This window comes from Balaenoptera borealis (genome assembly GCF_965194805.1).
Source record: "Balaenoptera borealis genome assembly, chromosome: 4".
NCBI lineage: Eukaryota > Metazoa > Chordata > Mammalia > Artiodactyla > Balaenopteridae > Balaenoptera > Balaenoptera borealis.
This window is the reverse complement of record NC_138861.1, coordinates 133465760-133493624: the sequence shown is the minus strand read 5'-3', so window position 1 is coordinate 133493624 and position 27865 is coordinate 133465760. Positions and strand designations below refer to the sequence as shown.

The window sequence follows — 27865 nt, the reverse complement described above, 5'->3', positions numbered from 1 at the left end:
ATCAGCTTATGATATTTCTTCTAACTAGACTGAGAGTAGTGAATATGCCTATTTAAAAATCAGTGGCAGTTTCTCTAAGACGTTTTTCCTGGTTTAAGAGGAGAGACAGAGTCAACAGCCATTTAGGATACCTCTTGAAGTAGATCCATTTTTTAACCCTTTTCTGATGTGTGAGAAAACAATCTATACAATGTATAAAAGTACCTGATCAGGTTTTTTTCCTTTACTTTTCTTGTTTCCCGACTCTACTTTTTCTTCTTTTTTTACTACCACAATAAAGTTGTGGTTACTCCTATTAGATTATGTAAAGCCCTTTTTTTCTTTGTGCTATGGGAAATAAAAGCATAAAACAAGGACCACTCACAGGATTTATAGTGTAATTGGAGAGATAATTAAGTTATTGGTTAATTAGCCATATCACTTGTAAATAGTTCTGTACATTTTACAGAATGGTGAAACCCTACTAATTTGTTAAAATGGTTTCCTTTAACCAGATTTATTCCCTCTTTTAGATTCCCTTGCTACTAATAACAGCACTTTTGATTGATTTCCATTATACTACTCTGTTCTGTTGTTATTGAAAATCTAGTTGATAAAAGTTGGGGGATTAACAGGATAACAGCTAATACTTAATGTAGCTCTTAGTATGTCAGGTCCAGATAAAGTTAAAGCCCCTTTTGGTCTATGTCATCCCATTTCTTTCCCTTCTTCATTTGAGACAACCAGTATTATTAGTTTATTTTCTGTCCTTTCAACTCATATTTATATTCTGTATATTTTTATAGTTCACATAAATGAAACACTGCATACACCATCCTAGCTATTCCCATTTACTGGCTATGTGACCTTATGCAGCTTACCAATATGACCTGTGCCTCAGTGCCCTTATCTATAAAATGAGGATTACACATTCCTATTACTTTCCCCACAGAGTTTTTGTGAGTCTAAATGACAAATTACATGTGAAGCACTTAGAACAATGCCTAGTACATAATAAGTGCTTCATAAGTGTATTGCTGCTATTATTATTATTATCACTATATCCTTTTGTTTTATAGCATTATTTTTGAGCCCTATTCCTATTACTACTTATAAACCCAGTTCATTGGTTTTAACTGCTGTATATTATTCCTTCCCATGAATAAATCTCCAGTTTTTCCATTATCCTATTCATGGACATTTAATTATTTCAGTTTTTCATATTACAAAAAATGCTTCATGAACGTACTCAAACACATCTTGTGTGCGTGTGCTAAAGGTTTACATTACAAACCTAGACAGAATTACTAGAGGATAGAGTGTGTACATTTTGAGCTTTAGTTAATTTTGCCAAATTGCTATCTAGTGTGCTTGAAATAATTTATGCTCCTGCCAGCAACACATGAGATTTCCCTTTTTCTCTATGTTTTCTCAGTTCACATTTGTTATTTTCAGATCTGCATTTTCTGCTTTAGGGGCTTGTGCTTGATGTTCCCTCTGACTGGAATGACCTTCTCCTGAACTGCTTACTGTCTTAACATTTCTATCTCTTCTCAAATACCAGTCTCCTGCAGCCTTCTCTGTATTTTTCTATCCGATTTCTATTTTTGCCACCTCAACTACTTAGTCACACACTTTTCTTCCTATGTCTTATTACTGTTTAAAGCTGTTTACATTTTACATTTGTTTTCTTACTTGGGTGTCTCCTCCACTAAGATACAGCCTCCATAAGAACAGGAAATTTGCTTGTCTTGTCCACCACTGTATCTCCTCAACATCTAGATCAGAGCTTGGAACAAAGCAAATAAATGAATTTGTGTTTCTTTGAACTATGTCTTGGTGGAAAAAGCAGTGAACCAAGAAGGAGTAAGGAGGAACTGAATATGGTCTTGTTCTCTTACCATACTCCTTCTTCTCAAATGTTGTTGATTATTAAAAATGCTGAGCTGTAATAAGCATCAGATCACATCTCCATTGATGATAGGTTTGGAATTTGGGAGTAAACGTTGAAGAATATTACTAAAGTTATGAATACATATTTTCAAGTTGCTTTCAAAAGATATATGTTACATATTTCTACCTGAGAGTGTTGGTTTCTCGGAACTTCCACCAGTATTGAATTATATTTTCATATTTGCAGATTTAGTGTGTGAAAAATAGTATCTCATTTTTATTTATACTTCTTATTTACTATTGAATCCTTCCCTTATGCTTAATTTATCAATTTGTCTCTTTTTTTTTCCTTTGAATTATTACTTTCTCACCTTTACCTAGGTTTCCTCCAGGAAGTTAGTGATATTCTTATTGATTATTAAGAGGGCTTTTATTTCATATTTTTTTATTCTTTGCAACTATTTTCTTCAGCTTCTTAAAACTGTAGTAATTCTTTTGAAGTCCATTATATTCACTCTAATGTATTGTCCTTTACTATTGTATATTCTTATTTTTACATTTAGTGATTTTTATTTTATATATTCTACCGAATGGTGTGAAATAAGACTCTAACCTGGATACTTTATCAAATCACAGATCTTCTCAGCACTGTTTATTAACTCCCTGTACCACTAGTTGTCAGTGCTTCTTTTACCTTAAGTGTAGGCATATGTGCATATATGTGTGTGTGTGTTATTGATGTATTTCTAAACCATCTGTCTGCTCTTCTAAACTGTCTGTTGGCATTTTTATGCAACTGTCACATTGGTTTAATATTTTAAATTTTCTGGGCTTCCCTGGTGGCGCAGTGGTTGAGAATCTGCCTGCCAATGCAGGGGGCACGGGTTCAAGCCCTGGTCTGGGAAGAGCCCACATGCCGCGGAGCAACTAGGCCCATGAGCCACAACTACTGAGCCTGCGCGTCTGGAGCCTGTGCTCCGCAACAAGAGAAGGCCGCAATAGTGAGAGGCCCGCGCACCGCAATGAAGAAAGAGTGGCCCCCACTTGCCACAACTAGAGAAAGCCCTCGCACAGAAACAAAAGACCCAACACAGCCAAAAATAAATAAATTAATTAATTAATTAAAAAAATTTTTTTTTAATTTTCTTGTACAGTTACTTCCCAGTCATCTTTGCCATCAATATTATTCTAAAATATGTGTTTTAACTTTTATTCCACTAGATTGACTTGAACAGCTTTTTAAAAATTATAACTACCAATGATGTAAACAAAAAATTATTACATTTAGTTAAAATTCAGGAAAAGTTTGACATTTAAAATATGCTTTCATTCTGTCCATGAACATAGCATTTTTTTCACTTATTAAAAAATTTTTTCAGTATTCCTTATATTATGTCCTACATGTTTCTGCTTTCTACTGATGTTTTAATGAAATTATATGGATTTTGAATTGAGATGTATGCATTCCAAATTAGAATTGGCAGGTGCAACTTATCTCACAGGCTTGACATAAGAAGTGTTATGTATGATAAGTACTGGAAGTGCTGCTTTAAAAATAATTGACTCTCAATAAATGTTGATCTCTTATATTTCTTTCAGAACCAAACCAAGAACCAAACCTGTTACTGTGGAGGGTTAGCCTAGATTCTGTCTTAATTACCTCAAGTTTCAATCATGCTATCTTAGTTACGTAGGTTTAAATTACAGATATTTATTCATAATAGGCAATATGATCTTTCATGCCAATCATCTACAAGATCACTTCGGAAACTTTAAAACACTGTACAACGTAAGGTGGTAGTTATTATTTTTTAAAATCCTTTTTATTAGCAACATGCCAGGTGTTTTCCAGCTTAAATTGTTTTAATGAATTTATAAAGTCAAAAGCAAATAAACACACAAAAAAGGTTTGGAGGCAAGTTATCTCATATCACTGATAAATGTAGAATGTTATACACTTCTAGGCATGTTTTAAATTCTTCAGATCAGGAGTGTCTTTTTTCGTAATTAAAATTTATCATTTGAAATTAATTCTGTTGAGACTAATCAGTTATATGTTTAATCAATCAATTGAATGTATGTAAATATATATAATTACAGATTCCATTTTATATAGATTTAGAGGTATGCAAATGTGTTATTTCTTCATGTGTCATTCTTGTTAGGTTGTGTTTTTCAGTAAATTTGTCCATTTCATCTAAGTAATTCAAGATTAGTGTCACAAAACTTAATTTATCAACTTTCTCTCCAAACCTGTTACTTGTCCTTTAGTGGTCTCTTTTTCCATGCTTTTGGCCACACCACAAATGAATGTCAACTTTGACTCCTGTTCTCTTTCCTTCTCCACACTTACTAAGCTCTACGTAATCTAGCTCTTACTAGTAATTTCCAGATCCAACTTTTATTTTTATCTGTTGCTGCTACTGCTTTGGTTGTTGAGGTTTTCAGTGATTCTTTTTTGTTTTTTGAATTTTATTTTATTATTATTTTTTTATACAGCAGGCTCTTATTAGTTATCTATTTTATACATATTAGTGTATATATGTCAGTCCCAATCTCCCAATTCATCTCACCACCACCACCCCTTTTTTAAAAAATTAATTAATTAATTTATTTATTTACTTACGTTTTTGTCTGCATTGGGTCTTCGTTGCTGCACATGGGCTTTCTCTAGTTGTGGTGAGAGGGGGCTACTCTTTGTTGCGGTGCACGGGCTTCTCATTGCGGTGGCTTCTCTTGTTGCGGAGCACAGGCTCTAGGCACGCGGGCTTCAGTAGTTGTGGCACATGGGCTCTAGAGCGCAGGCTCAGTAGTTGTGGTGCACGGGCTTAGTTGCTCCACGGCATGTGGGATCTTCCTGGACCAGGGCTCAAACCCGTGTCCCCTGCATTGGCAGGCTGATTCTTAACCACTGCGCCACCAGAGAAGTCCTAGTGATTCTTATGTAGACTTTATCACAGCCTCTGTAAGAGGTTTTGCCTCTAGTGTTGACTCCACCTGTTCGTCTTTAGTGATGTTAGAATAGTCTTTCAGAATGCGGATCTGCCTTGGTCCTCACTGACTTCTAACCACAAAGTGAAAGTCTCATCTCCTCACATAGTACCCAGCATATAGTAGGTGATATATACATTTGTTTTATTCAATTGAGTAAGAGTATTTTACTCAGTATTAATTGACCATCACTAATCTTTGCTGAATTTCTAGATTTATTCCTCTTAAGAGAGTTCATTCACTTAGCAGTTTTTTCTTCTGGAAGATGAATTACACAGTTGTCTAGTCTATCCATGTCTATAAAACAGGATATCATCTCCCTTCGGAAGATGATATTATGGTTTCCTTTAAAGAACTTAAAGTGAGTTTTGAATAGCTGTAACTAGTATGGTTTTAGGTTGGTTTGAAGTTTATTAAGTTGCTATATTATCACAGTGCTGAAATTTTGTTAGCATAATTTGACCAAGTTGCATCTTCAGATTCAAGCTGTTTATTGACAATCTAAGATTTTATTATTTTAACTTGGTAACATGTAAAATAATGTAATTTAAAGGCAGCGACAGGTGATATTCTAACTATATGCAAATATTCAATTCCATAATTAAGACTAGTGTACCTTCAGTTATGTGGATAGAAATATGTAAATTTTTCACATGGAAAAGATCAGCTTACAAAAACAAACAAACCTTATTTATGTCTCCTGCAACTTTTTTTCCTAATCATTTGGGGGAATCAGAAAATCTTCCCGATGTGCTTGGCTATGTATGTAAGATGTCTAATGCTCAGTTTAGTATCTCTTATCATGGAACTTGAGAGGAGCACTGAGCCACTAAATGAATAAGAAATAGTTCCATTTGTGGATAGGAAAATGAAATCATTTATCTGCCATCAGTGTGTTTTTCCAGAAGGAAAAGAAAACTGATTCATATACTTCTAGATATCTATTGACTGGTTTATTAGTGTTAATTGACTTATTATTGATTTATTTGCTTCTCAGTTTGTCACATGTTGAAGACATTCTCTTTGAATATATGGCAACTTTGATAATCATTTTCAATTGACATCTACTTTTTTGTCCTTAGGTTTTCGAAAAATAAGTTTAGATGACCTTCGGAAGGCATATATTGTTAAGGATGTTCAGCAGTACATTCTTCATCGCTTAGATCAAGAAGAAGCTTTGCGACAACACCTCACAAAAGAAACTGCAGAGATGTTAAATCAACTGCACATTAAGAGCAGCGGATGCTTTCTTTATCTAGAACGAGTTCTCGATGGAGTTGTAGAAAATTTTATTATGTTAAGAGAGATTCGTGACATCCCAGGAACTCTAAATGGTCTGTATCTCTGGCTGTGTCAGAGACTTTTCATAAGAAAACAGTTTGCAAAGGTTCAGCCTATTTTGAATGTGATTCTTGCAGCCTGCCGACCTCTGACCATAACGGAATTATATCATGCAGTATGGACCAAAAGTATGTCATTAAGCTTGGAAGACTTTCAGCGCAAGTTAGATGTCCTCTCCAAACTTCTTGTTGATGGACTAGGAGATACTAAAATACTGTTTCACTACAGTTTTGCAGAGTGGCTTCTGGATGTGAAACACTGCACTCAGAAGTATTTATGCAATGCAGCAGAAGGACACCGAATGTTGGCTATGAGTTATACCTGTCAAGCCAAGAATTTAACACCATTGGAAGCACAAGAATTTGCATTGCACTTAATTAATTCAAACTTACAGTTAGAGACAGCTGAGTTAGCTCTGTGGATGATATGGAATGGTACACCTGTCAGAGACTCCCTGTCTACACTAATACCCAAGGAGCAAGAAGTGCTACAGCTGTTGGTGAAAGCTGGTGCTCATGTCAACAGTGAAGATGATCGCACGTCATGCATAGTCCGACAAGCCTTAGAAAGAGAGGATTCCATTCGGACATTATTAGATAATGGAGCATCAGTAAATCAGTGTGATTCAAATGGGAGAACATTACTGGCTAATGCTGCTTACAGTGGCAACCTTGATGTAGTGAATTTACTTGTCTCTAGGGGAGCAGATTTAGAGATAGAAGATGCTCATGGGCACACACCACTTACCCTAGCTGCTAGACAAGGACATACCAAGGTGGTTAATTGTTTGATTGGTTGTGGAGCAAATATTAATCATACTGATCAGGATGGCTGGACAGCATTAAGATCTGCTGCTTGGGGTGGTCATACTGAGGTCGTTTCTGCACTACTTTATGCTGGCGTCAAAGTGGATTGTGCAGATGCTGATAGCCGAACAGCTTTGAGAGCAGCAGCCTGGGGAGGACATGAGGATATTGTACTGAACTTGCTACAACATGGTGCTGAAGTCAACAAAGCTGATAATGAAGGTCGAACTGCTTTGATAGCAGCAGCCTACATGGGACATAGAGAGATTGTGGAACACCTACTGGACCATGGAGCAGAAGTGAATCACGAGGATGTCGATGGCAGGACTGCACTCTCTGTGGCTGCACTTTGTGTTCCTGCAAGTAAAGGACATGCATCGGTTGTTAGCCTTTTAATCGATCGAGGTGCTGAAGTGGATCATTGTGATAAAGATGGCATGACTCCACTGCTGGTGGCTGCCTATGAAGGACACGTTGATGTGGTTGACTTGCTTCTAGAGGGGGGAGCAGATGTCGACCACACAGATAACAATGGTCGTACACCCCTGTTAGCAGCAGCTTCTATGGGTCATGCTTCGGTTGTAAACACACTTCTGTTTTGGGGTGCAGCTGTGGACAGCATTGACAGTGAAGGGAGGACAGTCCTCAGCATAGCTTCAGCCCAAGGAAATGTTGAAGTAGTACGTACTCTACTGGATAGGGGGTTAGATGAAAATCACAGGGATGATGCTGGATGGACACCTTTGCACATGGCAGCTTTTGAAGGTCACAGATTAATATGTGAAGCACTTATTGAACAAGGTGCTAGAACAAATGAAATCGATAATGATGGGCGGATACCTTTCATATTAGCTTCGCAAGAGGGTCATTATGATTGTGTTCAAGTGTTATTGGAAAACAAATCCAACATTGATCACAGAGGTTATGATGGAAGAAATGCACTGCGGGTTGCTGCATTAGAAGGACACAGGGACATTGTTGAATTACTTTTTAGCCACGGAGCTGATGTGAACTACAAAGATGCTGATGGTAGGCCTACACTTTATATTTTGGCCTTAGAAAACCAACTTACAATGGCTGAATATTTTTTAGAAAATGGTGCAAATGTAGAAGCAAGTGATGCTGAAGGAAGGACAGCACTTCATGTTTCCTGCTGGCAAGGCCATTTGGAAATGGTGCAGGTTCTGATCACCTACCATGCTGACGTCAACGCTGCAGACAATGAAAAGCGCTCTGCTCTGCAGTCTGCAGCCTGGCAGGGCCATGTAAAAGTGGTGCAGCTTCTGATCGAGCATGGCGCCATGGTGGACCACACCTGTAATCAAGGTGCAACTGCGCTCTGCATTGCGGCCCAGGAAGGGCACATTGATGTCGTGCAGGTTTTATTAGAGCACGGTGCTGATCCAAACCATGCTGATCAATTTGGACGCACTGCTATGCGTGTTGCAGCCAAAAATGGACATTCTCAAATAATTAAATTATTAGAAAAATATGGTGCATCCAGTTTGAATGGCTGTTCTCCATCCCCTGTCCACACAATGGAGCAAAAGCCTCTACAGTCAGTGTCTTCAAAAATGCAGTCATTAACAATTAAATCAAATAGCTCTGGCAGTACTGGTGGAGGGGACGTGCAGCCTTCGCTGCGCGGGTTACCAAATGGGCCAGCTCACGCATTCAGTTCTCCTTCAGAATCGCCAGACTCGACAGTTGATCGGCAGAAGTCGTCATTGTCAAATAATTCCCTGAAAAGCTCAAAAAATTCATCTTTGAGAACTACTTCATCTACAGCAACGGCTCAAACAGTGCCAATTGACAGCTTTCACAGCTTGTCATTTACAGAACAAATTCAGCAGCATTCGTTGCCGCGCAGTAGAAGTCGACAGTCAATTGTTTCCCCGTCTTCCACAACACAGTCCTTGGGACAGAGCCATCATTCACCGAGCAGTGAGTTTGAGTGGAGTCAAGTAAAGCCCAGTTTGAAGTCAACTAAAACAAATAAAGGGGGGAAATCAGAAAATGCCAGCAAATCTGGGTCAGCTGGGAAAAAAGCTAAACAAAATAATTCTTCACAGCCAAAGGTTCTAGAATATGAAATGACTCAGTTTGATAAAAGAGGACCTACAGCCAAATCTGGGACTAGTGCACCATCTAAACAGATGCCAGCAGAATCGCAGTGCAAAATTATACCTTCAGCTCAGCAAGAAATTGGTCGATCGCAACAGCAGTTTCTTATTCACCAACAAAGTGGGGAACAGAAGAAGAGAAACGGAATAATGACAAATCCAAATTATCATCTTCAGAGCAACCAGGTTTTTCTTGGTAGGGTTTCAGTCCCACGAACAGTACAGGATAGAGGGCATCAGGAAGTGCTGGAAGGATATCCTTCCTCGGAGACGGAATTAAGCCTTAAACAAGCCCTGAAGCTTCAGATTGAGGGTTCTGACCCAAGCTTCAACTATAAAAAGGAAACACCATTATAAAAGGTAACATTTCATCAACATAAAGAATAAATGTCCAAAGTGTAGTTCCCTCTACTTAGAATACTCTTCCCTAATCCACACGGCCAGTTCCCCCACCTCATCACTATTCCTGTCGTCTTCTCAGCAAGAACCTCCCTCATCACTCTTTGGAATTTGAATTCTCCCACCTCCAGCACTCCCTTTCCCCCTTTCCTGCTTTACATTAGACACAGTACTTACTATTTAACATGCTTTATATATTTTATTTATTATTATGTTTATTATTTGTCTCCTCTCTACTGAAATGTAAGCTTTGTGAGAGCAGGGATTTTTATCTCTTTTGTTCACCACTGTATTCCAGGTACTTGGAATACTGCTTGGACCTATAGTAGTTTCTCAGTAGAAATGTGTTGAGTAAGTGAATGAATGAATGAGTGGGTGAATGAATATGCTATTTATGGATCTCAGATTAAGAATTCCTTCCTATACAGTCATTTCCCCTCTTAAAAGTTCTCTGATGGTAACAGAGGCAGGGGCTATTTCAGTAATATTCCCTTTTGGGTTTGAATAAGGTAGTGTATATAGTGCTTAGTAGGTAGTTAGTGAATGTTAATTTCCTTCCTTTTTCCACCCTGGAAGAAATAAAAGATTTAATCATGAAAGGTAATTTTTATTATGACAAATCTCATAAGAATCTTCCAAGTAAAATTTATACATATCAAGAATAGGTGTGGAAAGATGATAAATGGATGTATTGGCAAGAGGGTATTTAGGACCCAGTATATTTAGACGTAAGAATTAAATGTTAAAACCCCAAAATAAAGTTATATTTATTAAATAAAAACATTTTTTTCCTCCTTTTCACTACAGTGGATGCTACAGTAATTACATAGGGGAAGTTAATGGGAAAACAGATGCATAATTTTATATTATGGATACTTTTTCGGAAATACATTTCTCATATTCGAGATGAACTCAGATTTCACTAGGAATTTTTGCTAACTTATACTACAAGTATATTTATCCCACTTTGCTTAATCATTTTTCATCCTCTAACAAAATTGTACTCTTTTCTTTAACAAACTTGAAATCTTTCTTTTGCTTTTTTGTCTTTGGAGATATATTTTTAGGGATGTTTTAGGTAAAACATTATTATAAATACATTTCCTATACCTTATAATAATAAACACCCTTCACTGTGATTCTACAGACGACTAGTCAAATCTCATTCAACAATAATTTGTCTAAAAGTAGTTAATACATTCTCCAATGTGATTTATTTTAAAAATATTTAGTTCTGATGGTATAGCCCTCCAACTCATTCTATCTTTTGTAAAGGTTAAGTGTAGATATATATTATACAGTAAAACATATGAATTAAGGTAAACACTTTGTGGAATCTTTAAAAGTGATTTATATGTTAAATAATGAATCTCTAAAAGGTCTACTTTTGTGCTTTACATAGTAAATATATGTATATATTCTTTTGTAGGGTTTTAAAACGATGTAGTTAGATAATAAGTATAATATAGAAATTAATTTTTTTTTTAACTTTTGCATTAGTTTCCTATTCTGTGAAACAGAAGACATTGTGATTGGAGTGACTCTTCAGCTACTGGATGAAAACATAAAATGCCTGTTGATTTGCTGAAAAAAAAAAAAATGAAGAATGTGATATCTGCAGTACAGTTACCTTAAATACTGTAATGTGCCTAAATAGTAAGGCTGCCTTCTCAGTGTAACCCTCTGTACTTAAAAAAATCTCATTTTGTGTGCTTTGTATTCACTACCCAAGCGTAAGCACTTTTTTTTTAAAATGCAGATACATACTGCAGTTCCCTGATAAAAGCTGAAAAAGATTTTGAGTAAAGTATTTTAAGTTAAGATTTGATAAATGTGCATGTGCCATGATCAAATATATATGAAAAGGCAGTGTTCTTTGTATTTATTTTTTTCTTTCTGTGGCAAACAAAACTTAAGCATACTGTTTCAGTTGTATTTGCCTTGTTGTAGTGTATGGCTTGTTTCCTGTATCCTTAAAAATGTCACTCAATAAAATAAATCATGCAACTATTTTACGTTCACTACACCTTCAGCACTGGTTAAAAATGTGTTTCTATTTAATGCCACATCGAGGTGAAAAAATAGTTTCATGAAAGCTTTTTAAAATGTCTAGTATTTTAGGGATCTGCTCCAAGTAGTTTATATTTGGATTTCCCGGTAGAATCCTCCTAATCTTTGGCTAAAGGTGTCAAAAAAAAAGAAAAAAGCAAAAGAAAAGAAAAAAGAAAGAAAAGAAAACACACACACAGACTATAGGCAGAATAAAGTTCTGCTTCATTCACTGGGATGCAGTTTCACCTTCCACTCACTTGTCATTCCACCTTCAAGAAGACAGATGATCATTCCTGAGGCATGAAAATTCTCAGGGACAGAGCCAGGCCTCAGTGGCATGTGTGTAGAGGGAGATGCACCTGTCTATCTGAGGGTAGATTTTTGATCCCTGAACAATTCATTGACTACCCTTCTCTCTTCCATCCAGTTAAATAAAATATCTACCACTGTAAATTGTGATGCTAGCTTCTCTCTCAGTTGTTTCTATTTTGTAAATCACTGCATGACCAAAATAGCCCCCACTCAGAATCAATTGGATCAATTTTAGTGATTAGTTGGATGAATATTCTTGATGAATATAGCACATGTTTTCCTTCACTGATGACACCACTAACCTATCGGCCATAGCACAGGTGTATTTTTTTTTTTTTACTGCTATTTGATAAATGGTAGTGATGGATTTGCACTTTTCTGTCCACATACTCTTTCCTGTTTTTCTCTTTGGACAATCGCTTCCAGAATGATGGATGCCAGGGTTAAGGGTGAAGTCTGTAACCAAGGAAAACAAAGTTGACCACTCAAATGAGCATGTGACCCAGAGCTTTAGCCTCCTGGGTGGACTCTAAACCAGTTGAGCTAGCTTAGTGGGTTGTGTGCATGTCTGGAAAGATTAAAATTTATTGTTTAGAAACCAAGGTTGTAGGTTTGATCTTTGAAAAAGCCCTGGGATCTTACAAAACCCAGAAATTCTGTTCTTTCTATGTGCATAAGGAGGAATAAGGGAAGAGAATTTGGAGATTCAGCACAAAACCATTGCTACTACTGGAAAAAATCTTTAGAAAATGTCTAAGTAACTGAGATCAGTAATGTCATCTTCATATATGAAGGACATATACATGATACATTGTTCACAGAACTAGAAATGTATAACTGGTTGTGATAAATGTTTCACTTGATCTTCCTATAAGGCTTTTATTTTTGCTTCTGTTTTTTAAAGTCAGCAAAACTCATGCGTTTATGTCATCAGTAAGTCATAATCAAGAATAGGAGATAAGTTCAATTAATATTAAGGTGACATGGCAATATTGATTACTCGAATGTGAATGTTTCAAGTATTGAATTTTTGTCCCTATGGGACATTGATTAAATACACTTAATAGGACTCTTGCAAAGTAGCCTTAAAAGTGTTAATGATTCTGTTAATAAATATGAACACATCCTATTATTATAACCAACTTTACTCATATCTCAAATACAGTACATTTACGTAATTTTAGAAGATGAAGCTCCAATTTCTTATTAGGTATATTTTTCTTTAGAAAGAGAACCCTGAAAGCTGCCAGTTTTTCTAGTAAATCTTGAATTATTGGAATTGTATTTATTTAATTTTATTGTTTTTACAAAAATGCACCTTGTGGCCAAAGGGCAAAGATATGGCTCATTACATAAGGGATTTATGTTTTCTGAAGAGCTAAATGTTTTCATATCCATACTATATACACTTGAAACAGTTGGTAGGAAGAGAACCTGCTGGAAAAATATGATTTTCAAAAGTAAATATTCCTCTGGATGTTTTTATATTAATTAAGTTTTGGAATAGAACAGCAATGGCTTTCAGTTAGAATAAGGATGAAAAGGGGGCTGAAGATGCCCTGCTTTGCTTATTTGTTTCTATGGGGATTTATTTAATACCATGACCGACAATAGCTTCTGCTTCATTAAGAGAGTAAAAATAGTCCCACAAATATAAAACTCCTAAATAGCTATTTTTAAAATAAAAATGTTTAAATTTTGTAAATCACCTGATGCCACAACACAACCATGATGCCATGTGCTTATAACAGTTTTATACCATTCCATGTGTGCTCCTTCCCTAACAGTCATGAGTTGATAATAAAGGAAGTGATAAAAAATACAGCAATGAAAAATAAAATCTCCATGTTTTTAGGAAAGGTTTTGGAAGGAAAATTGACCAGAACTCAGTATGTCCTGCAAAGTACAGCCAGCTATGTTATGTCCTTCACCCTCACCCCCATGCCTACTGGGATCCTCACCAATAATAGTTCACTGATTAAAAAAACAGGAGTAAGTACTTTTTCCAATGTTGTTTGCCTATGCAAATGTTTGTTTTACTTTAACGTCCTCCGCTTACACTTCTCAGCAAATGTAGTTTCAGACAAATGCTTTTTCTTTTTTTCATTTTTCCCTTGGTTTGGGGTATGTAAATAGCCTAAAATGTACATTGAATTTCACATTGTAAAAGTTTTATTTTATTCCTTGTATTATATTAAGCAAAAATCCCTATGTATATGAAAGTGCATAATAAATATATTTGCTTTACAGAGGATATCTTGTTTTAATTTTATCCTTGAACCAATAGAACATCCATGAACGTGCTTGCAGTAAAAGCAACTGCTAGTTGTTTTAAGTTAACTTCTTTTAAGTACATACTGAGCAAATGAATTTTGGAAACATTTCACAAAGAAAAAAATGAGATATAAAACCTTTCAAAGGAAGGTAGAAAAACAAAAAGATCTAGCCTTAGTATCTTCCTAAAGTTTCTATAAGGACTTAATATTCTCCCCCCACCCCCAAAAACATACTGTATCTCACCATGTCAGGTTTCCTGCCTCTGAAATTGCAGTAATCCAATAAATTGTGTGCATGTGTGTGTGCTCCTTGATCCTCAGAATATCATGGGCATCTTAAATTTGATATTTTGGGGTTTTATTGCAAACAATGGTCATTCATTTTCTAAATAATTTTCTATGTATGCTTCACTCAGTAAACTTAAGTCACTTCTTCAAGACCTTCTGCTTCTTCCACCAGAACACAGTATTGTGTGTGTGTGTGTGTGTGTCTGTACTCCATAGAGGTTTCTAAAAGGGCCAACAAGGCATGTTCTGTTAGGTAATTTTACAATAATTACAGGGTTCTATAGTCATTACCTCACATTCTTTATAAAATTGTTGGAATAATAAAAGTCTTACTTTAAAAATTTTTAATAATTTTTTTTTAAAACACAAATGGGTGATGTACATAGAAGAATTTTAAAACAGACTGGTTGACTAAATAAACTTACATGGAATTTTCTAGCTGGTGGTCCAAGGAAATACACTGGGAACTTGGCAATGACTAATGTTTTCACTCCTTTGGCCTAACAGTTGGAGGGAATCCAACTAATAGTAGTGAGATACATATCAAAGGCATAGATTCCTGAATTTCTGGGAAAATTTTATTCATCATGCAAATATATGCACTCATCTCATCTTTAAGATAGGGTCTCTGCTTGCTTGTCTTGTTAATATAGTAAAATTAGAATTATCCAATATTAAAATGGAGTCATTTGAAATTTACTGCATATTTAGATTTCTACTCTTAAATACACACTGTCATTACCACACTGGCAAAATTTAGCTACATTCTAATGACTGTATTCTTAGAAGAATATATTTTTAATGTTTAGAAAAAGCCCCTGTGTACATCTAGCTTTCTACTTATTCTTGTTCTAAATTGATACAAAGGTATGTCCCAAAAGAACTGTTGCTGCAATTTTAATGTGTCTGTTACTCCTATTTTGTTTGTAAACTTAGGTTGAAATATAACATACACAGGAAGAAACACAAATCCTAAGTTCCTGTCCTGTACATTTTTATAAAGTGAACATACCTGTTTAACCATCGCCTGATCAAGAAGTAGGCTGTAATCATACTCTCAGAAACCTCCCTTGCCACTTCCTAGACATTACCCCCAACAAAGAAAACCACTATTCTGCCTTTCTTCATGATAGATTAGTATTGACTATTTATTTAAGCTTCATAGAAATGGAATCAAACAATATGTCCTTTTTGTGCTATTTTCTTTCCCTTAATGTTATGTTTCTAAAATTATCCACACTATGTGTAACAGTGGTGTACCCCTTTTCGTTGCTATAGTATTGTTTGTCTTTTAAAACTGTTGTATAATATTGCATTGTGTGAATTGACCATACTTTCAAAAATCCATTTTACTACTAATGGGTATTTGGATTGTTTTGGTTTTGGGCTCTTGGAAATTCTGCAGGCAGTTACATTTTTGTGCATATTTTTGGTGTCCATATGTATACATTTCTTTTTCATGATGAGTGAAATTCCTGCATCTTTTGGTATGTGTATGATTAGCTTTAATAATGTCAAACAATTTTCCAAAGTGATTGTATCAATTTCTACACACATCAGCCATACACAATAGTCTCTTATTGCTCTACATCCTTGTCAATACTTGGTATTGTTTAATTTTCTTCTTTTTTCTTTTCTCTTTTTTTTGTCATTCTGTTTGATTGTATTCTAGTATTGCATTTGAGGTTTGAATTTGCATTTCCCAGATGACTAAAGAAATTAGACGTTTTACATATGATTTTTGTCTATTCGTATATGCTGACTTGTGAAGAAATTTGCCCCTTTTCCCCCTTGGTTTTCTTGGTTCTTAGAAATTCTATTATGTTTTGGATATAAATCCTTGTTATAATATATACAATGCAGATATCTTCTCTGATTCTGTGCTTTGCCCTTTCACTCTCATAATGGCATGTTTTAATAGAGGTTCTTATTTAATATTTTTTAGAAGTTATGCTTTTTTGTGTCCTATTGTATAAATATTTGCCTGGCCCAAGGTCATGATGATAGTCTCCTATGTTTTCTTCTAATAGGTTTTTGTTTTACCTTGATGAATTATCAAATTAATCCAGCATTATCTATTTCTCATTGTATTTTAGTATCATTTTGTCATAAATCAGGTATTCTTATAAGGGTGGATCTTTTTTGTCCATCCTTGAGCCAATATCAGACACACTTAATTACTGTGGCTTTAGAAGTTTTAATATCTAGTAGTGTGAATCCTCCCACTCTTTTCTTCAAGATTGCCATGGCTCTTCTTAGCACTGTTTTGCGTTTCCATAGAACTTTTAAAATCAGCTTCTCAGTTGTCATTTCAAAAAGAAACTTGCCAAGAGATTTTGACTGGGATTGCATTGAATCTGCAGATCAATTTGGAGCTGGGTGAATTGATCTGTTTATACATTTAGTCTTCCAATCAATGAACTTGTGTATCTTTCATTATTTTCAGTAATGTCTCTTAGATTTCTGTGTAGAGGTATGTGCATCTATTAGATGTATTCCTAGATAATTTGTTGCTCATTGATGCTGTTGTAAATGGTATTTTTATTTCATTTTCTATTTGTTATATATAGAAATCGTTTCAGTATATTGATCATATATTCATAAGTCTTGCTGAATTTTTTAATGTGAGGTATAACTTACATACAATAAAATTCATCCTTTTAAAGGATAGTTTGATGAGTTTTGACAAATGTATACAATATCAACACCACCACAATTGAGATATAGAATATTTCCATCACTTCATAAAGTTCCTTTGTACATGCCCTTTGGAAATCAATTCTCTCTTCTCACCCCCAGCCTCTGACAACCACTAGTCTGATTTCTTAATAGTTTTGCCTTTTTAGAAATATCTTATTTGCATTTAGATATTTGTGTCAACATATGATTTCATTTGTTTTGGGTAAATATCTAGGAGTGGGATTGCTGAGTTGCAAGGTACGTATACCTTCACATTTATAAGAAATTAATGAAACCCTTTACAAGGTGGCTCTACCATTTTGCATCCTCGCCAACAGTGGATGAGATTTCCAGTGTCTCCACATTTTCACCCACACTTGGAATTGTCAGTCTTTTTAATTGAAATTGTCATTGAGATGACTGTAGCCTCACATGCGGTTGTAAGAAATAATAGATACCCTATGTACCCTTTCTCTAATTTCCTCATATGGTAGCATCTGGGGAAACTACAGAACAATATCACAGGCAAGATATTATCATTGATAAGATCCACCAATCTTATTCCAATTTCCGTTTTACATGTTCTCATCTGTGCGCGCGTGCACGCGCACATGCACACATTTATTTCCGTTCAGTTTTATCATTTGTGTATGTTCCTATATCCAACACAACAGTCAAAATACAAAACAGTTCCGTGCCTACAAGGATCCCTTGTGTTGCTTTCGTAACTACACTCACCTGCTTCCTATCCAGCCCCTCCATTCTTAATTCCTGGCAACCACTAATCCAGTCTCCATTTTCATAATTTTATTATTTCAAAATTGTTAAATAAATAGAATCATAGCGTATGTAATGTTTTTGGCTTGGCTTCTCACTCAGCAGAGTTCCCTTGAGGTTTATCTAAGTTGCGTGTGTCAGTAGTTGTTTTTCTTTTTACTGCTGAATATTTCATGGTGTGTACATGCCACAGTTTATTTGACGATTCACCCATTGATGGGCATGTGGACTGTTTCCAGTTTTGAGCTGTTTTGAATAAAGCTGCTATCAATATCTGTGTATAGATTTTTTTTGTGAATATAAGGTTTCATTTCTCTAGAATAAATGCCCAGACTTCAATTGCTGAGTCACATGGTAATTGCATGTTTAATTTTATAAGAAACAGCCACACTTTTCCAGAGTAACTATATCATTTTACATTTTCATCAGCAATGTGTGAGTGCTCCAATTTCCTCACATCCTTGCCAGAATTCGTTGTCACTGTTTTTTATTTCAGCCATTCTGATAAATATATAGAGGTAGCTCATGTTTCAATTTGAATTTCTCTAATGACTAATGATGTGGAACATCTCTTCATGTGTCTATTTGCCATCTATATATTCTGTTCAGTGAAATGTTTGCGTTGTTTGCCTATTTTCCAATTGGATTTTTTGGGGGTTTTTAATGTAGAGTTTTTAGAGTTTTTTATTTGTTCTAGATACGAATCCTTTGTCAGATACATGGTTTGCAATATTTTCTCACAGTCAGTAGCTTGTCTTCATTTTTTTCATATACTCTTTTACAGAGCAAAAGTTTTAAATTTTGGTGCCCTCCAATTTATCAAATTTTTTAAATTATGGATTGTGCTTTTTCTGTCAAACCTAAGAACTCTTTTCTTAGCCCTAGACCCCGAAGACTTTTGTCCTTTTATTCTAAATATTTTACAGTTTTTACATTTTACATTTAGGTTTAGGTTGAGTTCATTTTTTTTCTTGGCTATGAAAGTCCAATTACTTCAGCAACTTTTGTTGAAAAGTTTATTCTTCCTTCACTGATTTGCTTTGGCACCTTTGTCAAAAATCAGTTCAGCATCTTTGTGTGGGTCTATTTCTGGGTTCTCTATTCTGTTCTTTTGACCTGTGTGTCTCTTACTCTGCCAATACTGCTCTATCTTGATTGCAGTAGATATATAGTAAGCCTTAATATAAAGTATCATGATTCCTCCCATATTACTTTTTTCAGATTTTCTAGGGCCTGTGTCTCTCAGTGGAAATTTTAGCTAGTCTAGAGCTAAGTAAATTTATTTAGATCTTTGATTTCTTTCATCAGCTTTTGTAATTTTTCATTTACAGATCCTGTAAATGTTTGGTTAAGTATATATCTAAGTAATTCATGTTCTTTGAAGCAATTACAGATTGAGCTTTTAATTTCAGTTTACACATGTTCTTTGTTAGTGTACTAACTTTTATGGGTAATCTTGCAGAATTCACTTGTTTTTATTTAAGTGAATTTAACAAGGTCAGTACACAAACACAAAAATATTATTTATACTAGCAACAAACAATTGGAAAAAGAAATTTTAAAAATACTATTTACAAAAGCATCAGAAAAAAAATGAAATACTTAGGGATAAATTTAACAAAATATGTGCAACAAATATACACTGAAAACTACAAAACATTGCTGAGAGAAATAGAGTGATATATTGTCTTCATGAATCAGAGAACTCAATATTCATAAGAAGTGCATTCTCCCCAAATTATCTATAGATTCAGTGAAATAACAATCAAGGTCCCAGCAGTGTATTTGTGTGGATATTAACAAAATGATTTGAAAATTTACATGGAAATGCAAAGGACTTAGGGTAGTCAAAATATCGTTGAAAAAAGAAAAAAATTGGATTTACTGTAAAAGTAATCAAGATAGTATGATATTGGCATAATGATAGAGATAGATCAATGGAACAGAAATGAGTTAATGAACAGATCTACACATATTTGTTCCATTGACTTTCAACAAAATGCCAAAGTAATTCAATAGTGAAAGGATAGTATTTTCATCAAATGAACATTTGTGTCTAAAATAAAGAACTTGTACTACACAATAATAAGAAAACCTAATTTCATCCTAGTTGAAAAAATGGGCAAAATATTCAAAGATACTACATTAAAGAAGATATACAGATGGCAAATAAACATGTGAAAAGAGGCTCAACATTAATCTGTAGGAGAAACCAATTTAAAATCACAATGAGATTTAACTATATATCCACAAGAATGGCTAAAATTTTTTAAAAGACTGACAAAGAACTTTCTATTCCAATAAGGTGGAACATAGTCATACCCATGTTTTACATATTCCTTATGGCTGCTCTCACACTATGAAAATATAGTTAAATAGTTGCAACAGAGATTGTATGTATGACCCATTAAGTCAAAATTACTCACTATCTTTCCATTTACAGAAAAAAAATTTGCATTAGATTATTTATTTGAGATCTTCTTTCCAATATAATAATTTAATGCTACAAAATTTCCTCTAAGCACTGCTTTAACCACATTCTACAAATGGCATATTGTTTTTCTTTTGCATTCAGTCAAAAGTATCTTCTGATTACCCTGTGATTTCTCTTTTTGACCCAAGTGTATTTAGATATGTATTGTTTGCTTTCTAAATATTTGGGTATACTTTCAGATTTTTCTAGAAAGATACATTTTGATTATTCATTCTTGGCTATTCCATTGGCATTAGAGAACATACTTTTTATGACTTCAATCTTTTTACATTTGTTGAGGTTGTTCCATGGCCCAGAATACACCTATCTTAGTAATGTTTCATGTATGTACAGTTGAAAAAAACACTTATGCTGTTGTTGGATGAAATGTTATATATATGTCAATTATGTCAAGTTGGTTAAGTATTGTTCAGCTCTTACGTTTTCTTGTTTACTTGTTCTGTCGATGAATGAACAAGGAGTACTAAAATCTTTAATTATAATTGCAGATTTGTCTTACTCGTTTCAGATCTTTCAGATTTTGTTTATGAATTTAGAACCATTGTGCCCTCTTGATGAATTGACCCCTTTATCCTTATTCAATGTACCCCTTTATCCTTGGCAAAATTCCTTATTCTGAAGTCTCTTTTGTCTGATATTAATGCAGCCATTACAACTTTCTTCGAAGTCTTTTTTCCTAGTATATTCTTCCATCCTTTTACTTTCTGCTTTTTTTTATTGGAGTATAATTGCTTTACAATGTTGTGTTAGTTTCTGCTGTACAATGAAGTGAATCAGCTATATGTATACATATATCCCCTCCCTCTTGGATCTCTCCCACCATCCCACCCCTCTAGGTCATCACAGAGCACCAAACTGAGCTCCCTCTGCTATACAGCAGAGTCCCACTAGCTATCTATTTTACACATGGTAGTCTATATATGTCAATCCTAATCTCCTTTACTTTTAACCTATTTATTTCTTTATATTTGAAGTGGGTTTCTTATACATGGTATGTAGTTGGTCCTTGCTTCTTTTTATCCAATTAACAATCTGTCTTCTGATTGGAATATTTGACCATTTCCATTTAATATAGCTAATATGACTGAGTTTGTCTACTGTCTTGCTACTTTTTTTATGTTTGTCTCCTTTGTTCTTCGTTCCTTTATTCTCTGTTTTCTGGTTTTATTTTGGAGTATTATTTTATGGTTCCATGTTATTCCAACTATTAGCTATTATTTATAGCTCTTAATTTTGTTTTTTAATGATTGTTCTAGGGTCTACTGTATACATCATTAACTTATCACTGTGTTCCTTCAGATAAGATTACACTTTACATATAGTTTAACAACCTTATAATAATATGTTTCGATTTTCTCTTTCCCACACTTTGCGTTATTGTTATCATATATTTTATATCTACACATGACTTAAACCCCACAATGTATTCTTACTATTTTTGCTCTAGACATTCAGCTATTTTTAAAGATTAAAAAAAACCCAAAACTTTATATTTACCCATTTTTTGCCATTTCTAGCACTCTTTATGTTTTTTTTTTTTCACATCTTTATTGGAGTATAAATGCTTTACAATGTTGTGTTAGTTTCTGCTGTGTAACAAGTGAATCAGCTATACATATACATATGTCCCCATATCCGCCCCCCTTGACCCTTTCTCCCACTCTCCCTATCCCATCCCTCTAGGTGGTCACAAATCATCGACTTGATCTCCTGGTGCTATGCAGCACCTTCCCACTAGCGATCTATTTTACATTTGGTAGTGTATATATGTACATGCCACTCTCTCACTTCTTCCCAGTTTCCCCTTCCCCCACATGCCCTCAAGTCCGTTCTCTATGTCTGCGTCTTTATTCCTGCCCTACTACTAGGTTCATCAGTACCACTTTTTAAAATTCCATATATATGCGTTAATATATGGTATTTGTTTTTCTCTTTCTGACTTACTTCACTCTGTATGACACACTCTAGGTCCATCCACCTCACTACAAATAACTCAATTTCGATTCTTTTTATGGCTGAGCAATATTCCATTGTATATATGTGTCGCATCTCCTTTATCCATTCATCTGTCGATGGACATTTAGGTTGCTTCCATGTCCTGGCTATTGTAAATAGAGCGGCAATGAACATTTTGGTACATGACTCTTTTTGAATTATGGTTTTTGCAGGGTATATGCCCAGTAGTGGGATTGCTGGGTCATATGGTAGATCTATTTTTAGTTTTCTAAGGAACCTCCATACTGTTCTCCATAGTGCCTGTATCAATTTACATTCCCACCAACAGTGCAGGAGGGTTCCCTTTTCTCCACACCCTGTCCAACATGTATTGTTTGTAGATTTTTTGATGATGGCCATTCTGACCAGTGTGATGTGATACCTCGTCGTGGTTTTGATTTGCATTTCTCTAATGATTAGTGATGTTGAGCATCTTTTTATGTATTTGTTGGTCATCTGTATGTCTTCTTTGGAGAAATGTCTATTTAGGTCTTCTGCCCATTTTTGGATCGGGTTGTTTGTTTTTGTGATATGGAGCTGCATGTGGTGCTTGTATATTTTGGAGATTAATCCTTTGTCTGTTGCTTCATTTGCAAATATTTTCTCCCATTCTGAGGGTTGTCTTTTCCACTTGTTTATGGTTTCCTTTGCTGTGCAAAAGCTTTTAAGTTTCATTAGGTCCCATTTGTTTATTTTTTGTTTTTATTTCCCTTGCTCTAGGAGGTGGGTCAAAAAGGACATTACTGTGATTTATGTCATAGAGTGTTCTGCCTATGTTTTCCTCTAAGAGTTTTGTAGTGTCTGGCCTTACATTTAGGTCTTTAATCCATTTTGAGTTTATTTTTGTGTATGGTGTTAGAGTGTGTTCTAATTTTATTCTTTTACATGTAGCTGTCCAGTTTTCCCAGCACCACTTATTGAAGAGGCTGTCTTTTCTCCATTGTATATTCTTGCCTCCTTTATCAAAGATAAGGTGACCATATGTGCGTGGGTTTATCTCTGGGCTTTCTATCCTGTTCCATCAATCTATATTTCTGTTTTTGTGGCCAGTACCATACTGTCTTGATTACTGTAGCTTTGTAGTGTAGTCTGAAGTCCAGGAGCCTGATTCCTCCAGTTCCGTTTTTCTTTCTTAAATTGCTTTGGCTATTTGGGGTCTTTTGTGTTTCCATACAAATTGTAAAATTTCTTGTTCTAGTTCTGTGAAAAATGTCATTGGTAATTTGATAGGGATTGCATTGAACCTGTAGATTGCTTTGGGTAGTATAGTCATTTTCACAATATTGATTCTTCCAATCCAGGAGCATGGTATATCTCTCCATCTGTTTATGTTATCTTTGATTTCTTTCATCAATATTTTATTGTTTTCTGAGTACAAGTCTTTTACCTCCCTAGGTAGGTTTATTCCTAGGTATTTTATTCTTTTTGTTGCAATGGTAAATGGGAATGTTTCCTTAATTTCTCTTTCTGATCTTTCGTTCTTAGTGTATAAGAATGCAAGAGATTTCTGTGCATTAATTTTGTATCCTGCAACCTTACCAAATTCATTCATTAGTTCTAGTAGTTTTCTGGTGGCATCTTTAGGATTTTCTATGTATAGTATCATGTTATCAGCAAACAGTGTCAGTTTTACTTCTTCTTTTCCAATTTGTATTCCTTTTATTTCATTTTCTTCTCTGATTGCCATGGCTAGGACTTCCAAAACTATGTTGAATAATAGTGGCGAGAGTGGACATCCTTGTCTTGTTCCAGATCTTAGAGGAAATGCTTTCAGTTTTTCACCATTAGAATAATGTTTGCTGTGGGTTTGTCGTATATGGCTTTAAATTTGTTGAGGTTGGTTCCCTCTATGCCCACTTTCTGAAGAGTTTTTATCATAAATGGGTGTTGAATTTTGTCAAAAGCTTTTTCTGCATCTATTGAGATGATCATATGGTTTTTCTTCTTCAGTTTGTTAATATGGTGTATCACATTGTTTTGTGTATATTGAAGAATCCGTGCATCCCTGGGATAAATCCCAGTTGATCATGGTGTATGATCCTTTTAATATGTTGCTGGATTCTGTTTGCTAGTATTTTGTTGAGGATTTTTGCGTCCATGTTCATCAGTGATATTGGTCTATAATTTTCTTTTTTTGTGATATCTTTGTCTGGTTTTGGTATCAGGGTGATGGTGGCCTTGTAGAATGAGTTTGGGAGTGTTCCTCCCTCTGCAGTTTTTCGGAAGAGTTTGAGAAGGGTAGGTGTTAACTCTTCTCTAAATGTTTGATAGAATTCACCTGTGAATCCATTTGGTCCTGGACTTCTGTTTGTTGGAAGATTTTTAATTACAGTTTCAATCTCATTACCTGTGATTGGTCTGTTTATATTTTCTAATTATTCCTGGTTCAATCTGGGAAAGTTGTACCTTTCTAAGAATTTGTCCATTTCTTCCAGGTTGTCCATTTTATTGGCATAGAGTAGCTTGTAATAGTCTCTTAGGATGCTTTGTATTTCTGTGGTGTCAGTTGTAATCTCTCCTTTTTCATTTCTAATTTTATTGATTTGAGTCCTCTCCCTTTTTTTCTTGATAAGTCTGGCTAAAGGCTTATCAATTTTGTTTATCTTCTCAAAGAACCAACTTTTAGTTTTATTGATCTTTGCTATTGTTTTCTTCATTCTATTTCATTTATTTCTGCTCTGATCTTTATGGTTTCTTTCCTTCTACTAACTTTAGGTTTTCTTTGTTCTTCTTTTTCTAGTTGCTTTAGGTGTAAGGTTAGATTGTTTATTTGAGATTTTTCTTGTTTCTTGAGGTGAGCTTGAATTGCTATGAACTTCCCTCTTAGAACTGCTTTTGCTCTGTCCCATAGGTTTTGGATCGTCGTGGTTTCATTGTCATTTGTTTCTAGGTATTTTTTTATTTCTTCTTTGATTTCTTCAGTGATCTCTTGGTTATTTAGCAGCACACTGTTTAGCCTCCATGTATTTGTGTTTTTTAAGAAGAGAAAAAGAAAGTGCCTGAGAAAATATTTGAAGAGATTATAGTCGAAAACTTCCCTATCATGAGAAAGGAAAGAGTCAATCAAGTCCAGGAAGCACAGAGAGTCCCATTCAGGATAAACCCAAAGAGAAACATGCTGAGACACATATTAATCAAACTATCAAAAATTAAATACAAAGAAAAATATTAAAAGCAGCAAGGGAAAAACAACAATTTCTTTGTTTTTAGATCCGGTTTCCTAACTATTATCATCTCTCTCCTGATCAAGAAGTCCTTTAACAATTCTTATAGCCCATGTCTTCTGGCAATGATTTCTTTCACTTTCATTTGTTTGAAAAGTTATTATTTCACTTTTATTTAATTTTTGAAAGATAGTTTTTCTGAGTATATACATCTGTGTGTTGATTTTTTTTTTCCCTCAGTACTTTAAAGATGTTGCTCCATTGTCCTCTGGCTTCCAAAGTTTCTAGTGGGGCAAACACTGTCATTCTTTGTTTGTATTTAATTCCTCCCCTGACCACCCTGCCCACTACTCCCTCCTGACAACCTCTGGCTGCCTTTAAGATTATCTTTTTATGTATTATTTTTAGTATTTAAAGAGAATGTCTCTAAATGTGTTTTTCTTTCTTGTTACTCTGCTTGGAACTTTCTGAGCTTTTTGCATATATATGGTTTGTTTTTCTTCATTACTTTTGGAAAAATCTTGAGTAGACCATCTTTACATTTGTTCTGTCCCCTTTTTCTCTTCTTTTGAGCCTTCAATTCTATATACATATTAGACTGTTTCATATTGTCCCAGAGTTGGATCTTCTATTCTGTAGTTTTATTTTCACTAATTTTTTTTTATATTTGTTTATAGTTTGGATAATTTCTACTGAACCATCCATCCTCAAGTTCATTAACTCTTTCTTATGCAGTATACAGTCTGCTGATAATCCTGTTGAAAGAATTTTTCACTTCTAATTATCATGGTTTTTACTTCAGGAGACTCTTATAGGTTTTTATATATTAAAATATGAAATTTCAACTTGTAACTTGGCTTGAATACTTTATATTATCTATCCATTTAAGTTTCACAATAAAGGTAAGCATTAGTATCATCATCATTTTACATATGAGACATCCAAGGTTTGTACTGAGGTTTAAGTAATTTGCCCAAAAGCATAGAGTAGATGAGTCAAAAAGCTAGGAGTGAACCCCAGCAGTCTAGCTTTAGTACCTATATGACTAATCACTGTGGCTATACTACCTTGCTGTAAATGAAAAGTAGCTCTGTCTTTATGTATTATGAAATGCCCAAATACTAGGTCAAAGGATTCTCTAGACCTAAGGTTCTAACAATTACCAAAAATACTTGATAAATGCATCATTATGGCAAATGGAATATTGTATGTTTTCTCAGTGTATTAGGCTAAAATTTTTAATAAATAATTCTTTAATAACCTGCTTGCTGCAACCTATTTAAAATTTCCTAAAGATTCCATTCAGTCATCTGATTAGCTTTACTCAACACTCTGAACCTAATTTTAACCTCTATGAAAATACTCATATTTAAATCTGCTATTTAAGAATGTACTATGTTAAAAACAATAACATAATTTGGGGGAGGAAATTTTAAAGAGTGTTTGTGGACTTATTCAAAATCCCATTAGTAATAATAGTGTTAGATATGTATCTAACATTAACAGATTCTTAGGTTTTGACTATTATCACCACTCTGAATCTTGAACTATTTCTTTTTAAATGTAAAGGTCAGCCATGGCCAGACATTATAAGAATTATCACAAAATGGCACAGCAAGAAATTCCTTATAATAAGGTGGACCACTGAATGTGGATGTGGCTTTCTCCAAGGCCAATATTGTGAAAGGTGAGTGTGTGGCTCTGAGCAGCACTGAGAGTGCAAACACACTACTCCCTGAAATCACATCAGTCATGCTTTTGTAGGAGGGAAAGGAGATGCTGGGAGTCATGTCTGTTCACATATTTGATTTGAGTACTTCCAGAACTGCTTATTTACTGATTTGGTAATAAATCTAAGTGGAAACAATGGTAAACAGATGACTCATCATTCTTTTCAGTCTTTTAACCACACCTAGCCTTTGTGATCTAGCCTAGTTCAATTGTTTAGGAATTGGAGCATAGTGGGTATTTGCACATTACTTTGAATCTGAACATTTTCTCTTAAGAATTTGAGGATGAATTTTATATTAGACACATACAGCACCATTATTACATATGACATTAATTTTATGTATCAACTGGGCTAGGCTATAGTGCCCAGATGTTTGGTCAAACACCAGTTTAGATGTTGCTGTGAAGATATTTTTTAAATGTGATTAACATTTAAATCAGTGGACTTTGAGTAAAGCAGATTACCCTTCATAATGTGGGTGGACCTCATTCAATCAGTTGAAGACTTTAAGAGAAAAAGACTGAGGTCCTCTGAGAAAGAAGAATTTCTGCCTCCAGATGCCTC

General features: G+C 34.7%; 1 protein-coding gene across 17 annotated transcripts in view; it reads left to right on the top strand.

Annotated features, from left to right (window-relative positions):
• Window positions 1-26738, top strand: part of ANKRD50 (ankyrin repeat domain containing 50) — a 56951-nt gene extending 30213 nt beyond the window's left edge. For all 17 annotated transcript variants that reach the window (XM_082391376.1, XM_082391385.1, XM_082391372.1 and 14 more), the window contains 2 exons: window positions 5946-9493; window positions 11033-26738. In XM_082391376.1, the coding sequence (XP_082247502.1) occupies window positions 5946-9490 (3545 nt within the window). In that variant the 3' untranslated portion in view covers window positions 9491-9493; window positions 11033-26738. The remainder of the gene's footprint in view (window positions 1-5945; window positions 9494-11032) is intronic.
• Window positions 26739-27865: the final 1127 nt, after the last annotated feature.